Source organism: Megalops cyprinoides, chromosome 16, assembly GCF_013368585.1.
Source record: "Megalops cyprinoides isolate fMegCyp1 chromosome 16, fMegCyp1.pri, whole genome shotgun sequence".
In the NCBI taxonomy this organism is placed as follows: Eukaryota; Metazoa; Chordata; class Actinopteri; order Elopiformes; family Megalopidae; genus Megalops; species Megalops cyprinoides.
Genome location: NC_050598.1, coordinates 33,740,474 through 33,754,051, shown reverse-complemented (window position 1 = coordinate 33,754,051; position 13,578 = coordinate 33,740,474). Strand labels below are relative to the sequence as shown.

General features: G+C 44.9%; 1 protein-coding gene across 1 annotated transcript; it reads left to right on the top strand.

Annotated features, from left to right (window-relative positions):
* The first annotated feature begins 6,164 nt into the window (after positions 1-6,164).
* Positions 6,165-12,482, top strand: si:ch73-233f7.1 (uncharacterized protein LOC100537710 homolog). The gene is made up of 4 exons (XM_036548201.1): positions 6,165-8,778; positions 10,953-11,011; positions 11,111-11,226; positions 11,932-12,482. Exons 1-4 carry the CDS (start codon positions 6,265-6,267, stop codon positions 12,204-12,206), a joined length of 2,964 nt encoding a protein of 987 aa, XP_036404094.1. The 5' UTR covers positions 6,165-6,264; the 3' UTR covers positions 12,207-12,482.
* Positions 12,483-13,578: the final 1,096 nt, after the last annotated feature.

Here is a 13,578-nt window from a genome sequence, read left to right as displayed (position 1 = left end):
TGAGGTGTGAGAAAGGGCACATGTGCCAGTCACTTCCTCTGTGAAATTTGATGTCTTTAATGCCCATAATGCACTTGTTCTAACAGTGACATTGTTTTCAATGGAAAAAATAAGTGCTGGAGCCAGGTAATCATTACTTAGATAGATGAATAAAAAATGTATTTGTATTATTTATGAATCTTTCTATTTAATTTGTTATGTTCTTATTGTAGTATTTATTGTGTGGTGCATTGGTCTGCAGTATTTGTTTGTGCGCTGAAACAGCTCCCCCTGGTGTGTTTGTGTGGAAAAGAGCAGAAGAATTGGCCAGTCAGGAGAGTAAAGGGAGGTGGGCGACACACATGCACACACAACTTACTTTTAAGGACTAAAACTATGAATGAATATAATTTTCTGCGTAAGTTTTTTCAAGCAGCAAACGCTGGCTTTACTCCCTGTGTCTGACAGAGATCTGCTGAATGTCAGGCTGTTTATGATTACCCTCTGTGTCTGACAGAGATCTGCGGAATGTCAGGCTGTTTATGATTACCCCCTGTGTCTGACAGAGATCTGCTGAATGTTAGGCTGTTTATGATTACCCCCTGTGTCTGACAGAGATCTGCGGAATGTCAGGCTGTTTATGATTACCCCCTGTGTCTGACAGAGATCTGCTGAATGTCAGGCTGTTTATGATTACCCCCTGTGTCTGACAGAGATCTGCTGAATGTCAGGCTGTTTATGCAGGCGTTTGAAGATTCTATCAAGGCTGAGACAGGTAATCAGGAGAGGCTTTACTTTGTGGAGCAGAGGACCATGTGCTGCAAAGCTGCGTACACATGGAGCCATGCAGGAGTGACCGAGAGTGTGCTCCAGGAGAACTTCGGAGATGAAAGAAAAATCACCCCTGCTTGCATGGAAAAGGCCCTGAACTGGGCAAACATGAGATCAGGTGGTGGAAAAGCACTACAGGCCGAATCGCTCTGCCTCACAGCACGTGGAGATGTGCTGTAAGACTTGCAGTATATGGAAGACCCTGATTCATTTCATGTGATATTCTAACAGCAGACTGAGTGAAATGGCAGTAACAGCAGCAGCTCTGTGTGACCCGGGCGCTTCCTGCAGCTGAGCCTTCTTTTGCTGCATGCCAAATGATCAGAGCAGGGGCGCACAGGGTGAGTGTGGCGCTGGTGGGAGCACATGGTCTGACCACAGCCTGGCCTGTCAGGCCTGTCAGCCAAGCACTCCACCCTGCTGCATATCTCCATGGAGGTCAAGCAGGTGAAAATCCCTCAGAATGAAGCAGAGGGTGCTGCAGCAAGACCAGATGAAAGGTCTGTCAGCGGTCGTCTTCTTTCACTGGGAACTGGAGAAGGAACTGGGGCTGGTAGATTGCCCACCTTCAGTTGTACCAGTACAGGTGAAAGTCTGAAAGGGAAACAAGACCATTTCAACCTTAGCTTTCCTGGATCCTGGCAGCTCAGCTGTATTTTATACTGACAGATTCATGCAGTAACTGAGAGCCAAAGGTGGAAAGACTGAGACTGTTTCAAGAAGAGTGGGGCAGGACAAAGCAGCCGCTGCTTAGGAGGAAACAGGACTGGAAGCAGGCACCCCTGAAGCAGCCCTTTGCTGCACTGTGGGAGGTACCTCAGTCCTGAAAGAGAGAGCTTTACGCCAAGGTGACACCAGAATGTGGTCTGACCTGAATGAGGCTTGGGTGACTGAAACTGATGTTGCAGTGGAAGCAGGCAGATTAAGGAGCTTTCTGCACTGAACGTCAGAATGCACAGTGAAAACCTGCTCATGGTTGTGTAGGGTGGAAACTGCTACAGCAGGTTTTACCATCTTTGCTTACAGCCCCTGTAATTACAGCTCATCGCTGTAATGTTCACACAGCTGGCTTCTAGCACTTTCTGTGGTTCTCCATAGTCTTCAGTAAACCATCACATCACATTACACTGTTGTCATTTAGCAGGCGCTCTTGTCCAGAGCAACTTACATAGGGTACAGATTTTATATGTTATCCATTTACAAGGCTGGATATTTACTGGGGCCAATGTGGGTTAAGAATCTTGCCCAAGGGTACAGCAGCAGTGCCCCAGCAGGGAATCGAACCAGCAACCCTTCCGGCTCTGTTCCTTACCACCGCCACACGGATGCCCATTGAATCATGTGCATTTCAGTTATATTTTTATCATTATGGGTGTATTGTTAATCTTACTGATAGTAGATTGGTGAGCATCCAGCAGCTAACATATTTCTGCAAATGCTGATATTAAATTTAACATTACTGTCCCGAATGTGTTAGGGGGCTACATTAGTTTATTTTGATAGCTAGCTACAAGAAATTATGCTGATAGCTAAATATTAACACCAAATTCATGACAAAAGTACTCAATTACTGTAACTATGGTTTATCCCATAGAAAAAGCTAATGTTATGCTGAAATTGTTATACTTTTCCAACTATAGAATATACTTTCAAGTACAATAGTTTGTGGACAGTTTTCCCATCTCGTTTGAAATGTATTATTAAGACATTAAATTATTAACATTACCAATTATTGTTTCCACAATACAATGATAATACGTCACGATTCTGTAATCATATCAATTTATGATGATTAAAAGTGGTACATTTTCTTTTATGTTTATGCATACACAAAGCAATCAGTTCTATACTCTTGCAGTTAATATGTTAATATGAAATGTGTCACTAAATCCACTAGATGGCGCTCAAGGATCGCGAATGCTGGACTCCTCTTGTATCTTCACTTTAAGTTTAAATGAGCTCTTGAGAGAAGACTAATTTTCAGTGGGTCTTTTTTTATATGTAATCTCCAGTTTTTTGCAAAAGTCTTTTTGAAAGTGTGTTTGTGCTACTATATGGATAAAGTTTATTCAACATATTTTGTTAACATCTGCCCCGAGAACAAATTCTGTACAGCTCTGTTAAAGTTAATTAGTTGTTCAGATTCTTATTATAGACCCCACCGAACAACAAACAAATGCACAAATATTACTGATTAATAACGTGAAATATGTCTGTATTACAAGAGCTCAATACACGTCTATTTCTGAATTATATCAGAGCAAACGCAGTTCAAAAAAGGTCTGTAACACAGTGCTACATCTGATACTTGTGAGGTGATTTGAAATGGTGTTGTGGGCGTGTGTGCCGTGTGTGTGTGCTGCTGTGCTGTCTCATACAGAAGGCCTATGTGGGGAGGACAAATGTCTCCCATAAGGCTGTTCATATTTACTGATTCATCTAATGCATCCAGACCAAGATTCAGTTACAGATTTGTCCAATCTAAATATTACAAAATCTACTGCAACAAACACCAGCAAACAGGAAGGTTTCCCAGCGCCACAAACCCGTGCAACTAGATCAGTTCTGTCAGCAGGAAAAGAGGAGCACGGTCATTACATGGGTTTATGCATGAGGAAATTACCTGGGAAATCAGCCATTCATTCAATAAGTTATTCAATTTTTAACTTTTTAATAATTACAGCTACATTTTAAAACCAACAACAAATCCGCGGCTTAGAGATTGCCCTCAGACTTCACACTCCACAGTCTAAGGTTCAAACCTTGGACGAAAATGGCACAAATAAATAATGAAATTCATTTAACAGTACTTACTCGGTTCTAAATATTAAATAAGTAATACTATCATGTAATAATTGTGGTTATTATTAATTTTGTAATTGCATATGAAGTGAAAGACTACTTACAATTAGTGAAACCGATGTATGAAGACGAACTCCTCCTCCTAACCTACATGTATCCTCTAGATGGCGCTCGAGGATCATTTTTCGGCGAGGCCGTATCTAATTCTCAGTATATTCAGTGATTTTCCAGGTTTTCTAAATGAGTGAGACCTCGCCTGCGAAATTCCTCTGTTCAACTATTCATTCAACCGTCAAAAACGATATCACTTGTATTTAGTGCAGCGCTAATGGCTCAACTGTAGTTTTTTAAGTGAAAATATCGGCGATCTATGAAAGGTTTTCTGTCTCCGAGGCTGGGCTGCCCCTTCAGCGCCGTTGGCGGGACGGGCTGCGCCTGTATCTCGTGTTTCCCTACAGTGTGAACGTTTGGCACTTACTGCCGAGGGGAGGTTTTAGGATTCTTTTAGATTTTTTTTCCATCATAGGCCCCGAGTCCCACATCTCACAGAAATAAGACCTGATGGTTTTTGCTTTGGGGTAAAACTGGCGGTTCCCCTGGATGATCAGAATTCCGAGTGGCAGGTGACCCGGCACGGGCACGCTAGGGGTTTGTCTCTGCGCCCCTTTGCACCGGGTTTTATAAAATGGCAAATAATACTTACAGCTTTGGGAAAATCTGATGCGCACCTGAATGTGAACAATGTCCAGTTTCGCCAGATCAGCACCGTGGCGCTGATTTGTTGTGATGCAGATGTATGGCAGTTTTATGGGTTTTCAGAAGCCACTGTGACTGATTACAGGGACTGATTTCATTCATATTGGCGATGGAATTTATATGTTATGTGAAAGTAAATAATGAACTCGTTACTAACTTTTCACTGAATTAAAACAAATGTTGATGTTTAAGTAAAGAGCCTGTCAAAAGTCGAAATGTAGCTCTGGTCGTTTGTGGGCATGGCAGAGTGTCGTGCACTGCCGGTGATTCTGAATGCGGCACAGCTCTGGAGAAAGGTCAATCATAACTGAGTAACAGTAACAATGTGCTCTGATGGCATGATGTCCGATTGTAAGTGGACACTCACTGCCCCTCAAGGGGACACTGCCACAGAGCAGACACCCCCTTCCCCTCGCGCACACACACACATTCTCTCTCTCTCTCTCTCTCTCTCTCTCTCTCTCTCTCTCTCTCTCTCTCGGGGATTGAGTGATGAGGTTGAGAAAGTTATTGCGCCTTTAGACAATGGGAGATAAAATGCCCCTGAAAGCTTCCAGAGGCCTCGTGTTCTGCCTGTTAATGTAATGGGCACCGAGGAAGCGCCGATGCACCCGGCAAAGCGCTTTGGGATTATTTATCAGAAAACATTTGTATTCCTCTGTTCGGCAATGGCTGATCCCGGATAGCTACCCGCTAATCCCCCTCTCCGTTAATTAAAAAGAGCGGGAAACCAATGGAAACCGTGTTTTAGAAATGTAATCATTTCTGCAGAAGCTTAACCATCTGCTGGAGGTTACGTCTGACAGATTGTGTTTTCTGGTTATTCAAACCGGGGGATTTCACTTTTTGAAGAGGGGCTGGAGGGCTCGCGGGATGGGGGAGGGGGTTACAGGCCGAATTTCTTCAGTCTCGTGTAATTATCTCAAACCGCGCGGCAGCTGAGGAATTGTGAGCTCGCGCCACATTTCTTTACCCTCTGGAATAATATCCAGCTCGCGCTCTTAATTAGAATAACGAGACTGTGTGGCGGCGCCGCGTGCGCTGCGCACGCACTGAGAAGTGGGAATGCGCTGCGAAGTTGCGTGCTATCGGTTTTACCAAGGATTTTACCATAGCTGTACAAACACACACAGTTGTCTGAACATGGATACTCTGTACTGTTTCATAGAACAATTAGTAGTCCAGTGCCGTAATCTTTTAAATCACGATCCTGAAATAGAACATTTATGAATTGTAGCCTTGCATGTAGCAGCTATTTGAAGGATAACACATTATTATCATGCATCTTTTCCTAAAGGAAGCATGATAGAATTGTAATCTTTACACAGTCCTTTGCTGTCCTGTGGGCCTACAGTAAAGATAATTGTATGCTTTTACCTTGAGAAACCAACATTTCCAGTTACAATCGCGAACATGTAAGGCAACAAACTAATACGAGCAAATTCTTGAAATGATCTTATAAATAGCAACACAGAAGTCATCTACATCCCTTCCCCGTGGAGCAGCGCAGGGAAAGGGTTAATCCGTCTCCACAGTAATTACAGCCTCTGTCGCTGTCCTCCAATGCGGTGCTGAATAAAGCGGCGGTCCTGCCTCCGCCAGCCTCCTCACAATAGCAGACAGTTGAACCCAAAGACTGGCTTTCTCCTTCATACACGCCCGCTGCGCCGAACGGACAGCTGCGCTGAGAGAGGCTTCCCGCTCTTTTATTATAAAGTTTCGGGGCTGGACCTTGTCCCTCAACGGTATATTCTTAAAAGTCCATCAAAGTTTCACAATGCTATATCAGCATTTGTTTTCAGAAGATTCTGCAGTTTGTGTAAGAAGTGCCATGTTGTTTGCTGGAAAGCAGCTTGCTTGCTGTTGGCGCCGCTGAGCACGAGCATCTTTGCTGAGATGGATAGGCTGCGCGTGAGGAAGCTGTGGACGTGGGAAAGGCTGCTGATCGGCCTCGCGCTGTGTGCCTGTGCCGTGGATTTAGTTCTCGCGCAGATCCGATACTCAATTCCTGAGGAGCTGGAACACGGGGCTTTTGTTGGGAACATAGCGGAGGATTTGGGTTTAGACGTCGCCAAACTATCTGCTCGCAGGTTCAGGATAGTTTCAGGAGCCAGAAAGCAGTATTTAGAAGTTAATTTGGAAAACGGAATTTTATTTGTAAACGAGAAGATTGATAGGGAGGAATTGTGCGAGCAGAGTGCGACATGTTTTTTACATTTACAAGTCGTCATTGAAAACCCTTTAGAATTGTACAGAGTGGAAGTGGAGATTTTGGATGTGAACGACAATTCTCCCGGTTTCCCGTGGAGCGAATTTAACTTGGAGATAACGGAGTCTGCGGCACCCGGGTCCCGCTTTCCGCTCGAGAGCGCACAGGATCAAGACGTGGGTACAAACTCTCTGCGCACGTACTTGCTGAGCGGGAACGAGCACTTCGTCCTCGACATACAGACGCGAAATGACGGCAGCAAGTTCGCGGAGCTGGTGCTCCAGACCCCACTAGACAGAGAGCAGCAGAAGACGCACCAAATGGAGCTGACAGCGGTGGACGGGGGCACGCCGGAGAGGTCCGGGACCGCTCAGATCACGGTCACTGTATTGGATGCAAATGACAATGTTCCTGTTTTCGATCAATCTGTTTATCGTGTGAGTTTAGTAGAGAATGCACCCAGAGGCACCCTCGTGATCAAACTTAATGCCTCGGATTTGGACGAAGGCTTGAACGGGGAAATCGCGTACTCCTTCAGCGGGCACGCTCCTCTCAAAGTACGGGAGCTCTTCAGCGTGGACTCCTACACTGGCGAAATCAGAGTTAAAGGCGTCGTGGATTATGAAAAAGCCAGCGTCTATGAATTATATGTGCAAGCCAAGGACAAAGGTCCTTCAGCTGTCGCTGTGCACTGTAAAGTATTAGTAGATATTTTAGATGTAAATGACAATGCGCCGGAGGTGATCTTAACCTCGGTTTCTACACCCGTTCAAGAAGACGCTCCTCCTGGGACCGTGATCGCAGTCATAAGTGTTATGGACCGGGATTCCGGTGAAAACGGGAACGTGGACTGCCAAATTCCCAATAATGTACCGTTTCAGCTGCGCTCCTCCTTCAGGAATTATTATACTTTAGTCACAAGCGAATTTCTAGACAGAGAAACAGTATCGGAGTATAACATTACCCTCACTGCTAGGGACCTCGGTACACCGCCACTGTTCACCAGAAAAACAATTGCAGTTCAAGTGTCTGATATAAACGACAATGCTCCGCGTTTCATACAGCCCTCATACACGGTCTACGTGACTGAAAACAACGCCCCTGGCGCTTCCATTTGCTCAGTGACTGCCTTCGACCCTGATTCCAATCAGAACGCGTATCTGTCCTACTCGATCCTGGAAGACCAAATTCAGGGCATGCCGGTGTCCACTTATGTCTCCATCAACTCAGACAACGGCAACATCTACGCGCTGCGCTCTTTCGACTACGAGCAACTGAGAAACTTTCAGATTCGCGTTCGGGCTCAAGACGCTGGCTTCCCGCCGCTAAGCAGCAACGTAACCGTGAACGTCTTTATTCTGGACCAGAATGACAACCCGCCAGTTATCGTCTCTCCTTTACCTAAAAACGGCACCGTGGCGACAGAAATGGTGCCCAGATCAGTTGACGCTGGGTACCTCGTCGCGAAAATCACTGCAGTTGATGCGGACGCAGGACAAAACTCTCGACTTTCCTACCAGGTTCTCCAGGCAACGGACCCGGGGCTGTTTAGCGTTGCTCTTTATACCGGAGAAATCAGGACGATTCGCCGCTTTGTGGATAAAGACGCCACGAGGCAAAGACTGGTCATTTTAGTCAAGGACAACGGTCAGCCGTCGCTCTCAGCCACGGTTTCCATCATCCTATCAGTAGTTGACAGTGTGCCAGAATCCTTGTCCGATTTCGGCGACCTTACCCTGAGTCCCCAGTCCCCCTCCAATCTCCCTCTGTATTTAATCGTGTCCCTAAGCGCTATTTCATTTATATTTCTGGTGGCTATAATTGTCCTGGCCGCCATAAAGTGCTACAAGGACAGAGACTGGATACGAGCGTACAGCCCCTCCGTCGGCTCCTGCTGCGGCTTTCAGCGCGAGCCGCCCACAGACCTGTTTAAAAAATCCAACCTAAACCTGCAGATATCTTCTGGAACCAAAGTACCCACCAGCTGCGTCGAAGTAAACGGCAACAGCGCCCTTTCACAAGCCTACTGCTACAAAGTGTGTTTAACCCCGGAATCTGCCAAGAGTGACTTTATGTTCTTGAAGCCGTGCAGCCCGACGACCCCGAGGAACAACGCAAAAGGAGCAGATAACCTGTCTTCAGCGTGGAGCGCGCAAAACCGCAGCTCCACGGTGAACAACGGAGCTACAACTCCGAGCGAGGTAAAGGCGCGCCGTGTCCGCGCATTTATTCTTACCAGTCATTCAACCCACCGATGTTATTAACACAACAGTCTCGTGTATATTGAGAGAGGAATTCCTTTATGATAAATACGGTCCAGTTCAATTGACACTGAAGACACTGGATTGTATTTTAATTAGTAACTGAAAATGAACGACTTGTTAGACAAGGAAGTGAGACAGTTTTCGGCAGATCTGTGGTAGGTGTTTTGCAGTAAGATATTGTCCCCTGGGAGGGACTATTACAGATTTGTGTTGAGCTTCAGGTGCAACCGTACCTAACACTTTCGTTATCTATGCGCTTATGGGTATCTAAGGGCGATTACAGAAATATGTTGGTAAATTAACAGCTGCACTCAGGAACTAACGCTGTGGACGAGTGAATGTTGTTTCAGTGTGTTATCAAACTATTTGTGTTGTGTCATCCTGTGAAAACATTACACTCCTGAGTCTACAGTTCACTTACGAAAAGTAAAATCTCTGTCTACGATTTTAGGTATATTTATATTCTTAAATATGCCGCTGTTATGACGGTATGCGTGAAAACGCTGCATGAACAATCGCTGATTAAAAGTTTCCTGTGTGTTCATAGAGCATATAGTCAGAATGAGTGAAGGTGACGCACTGAAGTTTCATGTTAAAATTTGATTTAGGGGAAAACGTAAATAAGTGTCTAACAAAAGACACATTATAGTGCATAGGCTGCATAGGCTGCATTGGCGTAGAGGCAGTGTTACACGCAGACGGGTTTTAGCCGTTAGTGATGTAAAATTGAAAGGGATCGGCGTCAGGACTGTCAGACGCGGGCAGAACGTGGCGAGCCTGTAGATGCGTTTGCATTGTCTCCACAGAATGTGTCAAGAGGTGGGTTATGTGAGCGAATTCCTAACGAAGGAGCGAGTCTAACTACACTGGCTGCTGAATTCTGCTATACTGAAATATGTCTCTGCAAATAAAAATGTATTTTAATAATATATCCAGCAACTTCATTAGAACACAAACGGTATAGGGAAACTCACACTCTCAGATATAAATTAATATCCAGTCTAAAATAAAATAATTACATAGATTTTAAAAAATCGTTTTTAACAATTAAACACAGGGTTGTTGCAGTTTAACTCTACCTCTGATATTCTTCTTCTTCTTCATCTTATTATTATTATTAATAATAATAAATATGATTATTATTGTTGTTATTGTTATTATTATTATTGTTATTATTATTATAGATTATTATATTATATTATATAGATTATTATATATATATATATATATATATATTATAGATTATTATATTATATTATATTATTGTATCATACTTTAAGCACTTTTATTTATATTCGTGGTTCAGTCAGAGGCGATTTTTTCTGGTCACCACATGACCTTCAAAGGACAGGTCCCAAGGGGACGGCGGATTTCTGAAGTTGGTAAATACCGTCGCGTGCCTCAAACACACGAAAACAGCTGCAGTGTCCGAGCGCGACAGCGTCCATCCACAAGCAGCATCCACTTCCAAATCCGGCGCTTTTCCTGCATCGGCTTCCTTTCAAGATTTAGATCGTGTTTTCTTTAATCCTGGTTGTCTTAATTGGTTGTACACGGCTTAATGTGTAAAATATTTGTCCTGCTGATTCGGTAATACGCTTACATCGCATCCCCGTGCTCAATAAAGCATGTGAATTAATAGAGCGTGGAATCCATATTATGAGCCGAAAATGCGCGGCTTCGGGTCCCTGCTTCCCGCTGCGCCGCGCGGATAAAAGGACAGGAAATGACAGCTCCAGGCGAAGCTCACCCTCAAACCCAACAACCTGCCAACAACGCTGTTGCCACAAGGGGGCAGTCAATCCGCATAATCGTGGTTTTAACGAACGCCAAAATTGTTTTGTTAGGATACAGACAGAAAATCCTGTTCTTAGCTCTTTTTCACATACTCAAGATAACTGCAAGTTTTGGTAGGAGGTTACCATAAAGATGTCACCATCATGGTTTTCCTCTTAGCCGTGGAGGCTGGTTGCAGTGACACTGAGGTGTATCACAAAGTTTACACTTAGTTCTATAGGATGAAAGCAAAATTAGGGTCTAAGCTCTTAAGTGTTTTACATTCAGTTGCAAAGGTCTGATTTGCACTGTATTCCTGATTCTTCCAACCCCAGCTGAAGCAGCCGAACACGGACTGGCTGCTGTGGAAGACGCAGAACTCCACCCTGAAAAGGTACAACCGTCTGCGCATGCACTGCTCTAACACATCTGCAGACACTTGGTAACAACTTTAAAGAAACGTTGAGAAAACATTGTGTGTTCTCCCTGGCAGCTACAGCTCTGTGAACATGGACGGCACTCTGATGCGCAAAGCCGTGCATGCTGACGGGGACGGCTGGTGTGCTGCCACGGGGGGGCAGTACTGGACCTGGGGGACACACATGCGGGGTACGTGAGCGTCGGAGAGCAGAGCTGTAACTGCCCTCCATCCAGCTCCACTCCCAAACCCCTCAGCGCAGCCATCTGAGTCCTTCCTGCCTCACCCTGCAGCAGAGACCTGAGCTCTCAGCTGCTCCTCCTGCTGAATAACATCACAAGAACAGGAAAGTACACAAGCAAATAAATAGAAGAGGCAAACGGGTAAAACACATAATTTAAGAGCAGGGCTCAACTCAGTAACTCTGACCTCACAGAGCCAATTTTAGAGAACATTCCATTTTGTTACTTAGCCCACACAAGCACTGTCTGAGAATAATCAAAATGGTTAAAGTATAAACTCTAGCACCTGCTTTCATTTTTTTCAGCCTAAAAGACAGACTGCACCATGTGGTATACTGAATCCAGCCCTTTGTAGATGTTTTTTCACATTTTCTCAGCAGATACTCTGATCCATCTGTACAATTCTTATATGTTATAGATTTATTCAGCTGGATATTTACTGAGGAAATTCAAGTTACTGGGCGATACCTCCTCCAAATTCGCAACGGCAGTGGCTTATCTGGGAATCAAACTGGCAACCTTTGGGTTACAGGCCCTCTCCGGCCTCACCATGCTGCTGCCCTTGTATGTGTGTTCGGTGTGTACAGGCTGATGATTTTAATTAATTATAAATAATATTGGTTCTGTGGATGTCATTTCTATATTTGAAAACAGATTACAGGATCTCCCCTCCAGCCGCCACTGTCCCCGCTCGCTACACCCCTCAGCACGCGATGCGCCCTCCCCCTGACTACCAGCACAACGTGTACATCCCAGGCACCCCGGCCGGCCGAGCCACGCCCCCCTCCCATGGCACCCTGCGACCAGCGTACCGCAGCGAGCTCGATGTCAAGAACTCATTCTCCACCTTCGGGAAGAAGCGGAAATTCATATCCGGCTACGAGCCCAAGGAGGACACAGTGATAAACAATGACCTTTTCAACAAGTAAAGCCCCCGAGAGTCTCTCAGCAGCAGAGCGCTTCAGCCACCTTCAGCTGCGTGACCTCAGGAAGACTGTGGCAGTGACGTCCAAACAGAAGGCACAGAGCGACCAAAACGCCAAACACTCGTGGCGTTGCATCCCGGATATGTGCCCACTCACACAGGCATAACGTGTCAGAACCTGCCGGTCAGAGACTGTGGCAGCATTTTAGTATGGCATCATACCTGACTCACATCACTGTAAACACACTGCAGACACTATACGCTGTATTTCTGATGAGGTCCAGGCATTTATTAAGTGAAACCCATATGTTTTACAGTGATCATATTTATTATTATTATTATTATTATTATTATTATTATTGAAAGTCATGTAGAATCAGAGATGGTAAGGTTTGTCTGTCAGTATCTGTGGAAGCATGCTTCGCCAGGCGCAGCTCTGCTCTGGACGGAGGCCGGCCTGTGCAGCTGCTGCAGGCCTGTGGAACCATAATCATGTCATTCAATGGACTGACATTTCGCTCATGCAATGTGATGTGAATTGCTGGATTTTGGCACAATACAATATGAATGATGAAACTGAATATTCCATTGCCATATGTGCAGACTGCATTTTTAATGCAAGGCAATTCACAAAGTGTGTGGTATTCTATTTGTACATACATCTAAGGATAAATTATTTTTAACTGATGTCACTGTAATGCAGTAATTAATAAAATATTAATATTTCAATATGTGTCCATTTGAAAATGTCTCTACAACATGTGTCTAATGCTGACAGTGGAGGCTAGAGAGCTACAGATAGTGGAACTGGAGAGCTTGTCTTTAGCTGAGAATGGCCGTCAGTCTCTTTGTGCCAGAAAACTTTACATTACACTGCATTACATTAAACTGCATGCTCACGCTTAGTTTGGCTCACCAGGCAGCGCCAATTCATAATTGCCTAAAAGAAGACAAGTTTTCAAACGTCATTTCGGTTTAATCTGTCATTAACATGCACACCGGAGACACAGGAAAAAGAGAGATGCTGACTAAACAGTTGGAATAACTTGGGAACTCAGCAGCCAGATGGCAGAAAAGCCAGCAGCGTCTCCTCTGCCTGGTGCAGAGAGGGAAACGCCACCGAAGACACTTCAGAACTTTTGTCTTCGGTTATTTCTCCTGCGATGAACAACCGTGAGGCGTATTTAGGTCTACTTGGTTTTGTGATTCTCTTGGTTTATTTCTGTTATTAAGAAAATTATTTCATAAAATACAGCAGCGCAGCGTCTGCTGGTGTCTGGCAAGCAGTCTGGGCCGGTGGAGATTCCGTGGAAAGCGGCGGGACCGGCGCCCATTTGCATTAAACTTGGACCCATGCGGCGCGACGGCTGCACATG

What these genes read in the sequence shown, in the direction of transcription:
- si:ch73-233f7.1 (XM_036548201.1), top strand. Translation starts at nt 6,265, where the DNA reads ATGGATAGGCTGCGCGTGAGGAAGCTGTGGACGTGGGAAAGGCTGCTG. An exon ending in GAGCTACAACTCCGAGCGAG is followed by an intron (nt 8,779 to 10,952) that starts GTAAAGGCGCGC and finishes TTCCAACCCCAG; the next exon opens with CTGAAGCAGCCGAACACGGA. An exon ending in CTGGGGGACACACATGCGGG is followed by an intron (nt 11,227 to 11,931) that starts GTACGTGAGCGT and finishes ATTTGAAAACAG; the next exon opens with ATTACAGGATCTCCCCTCCA.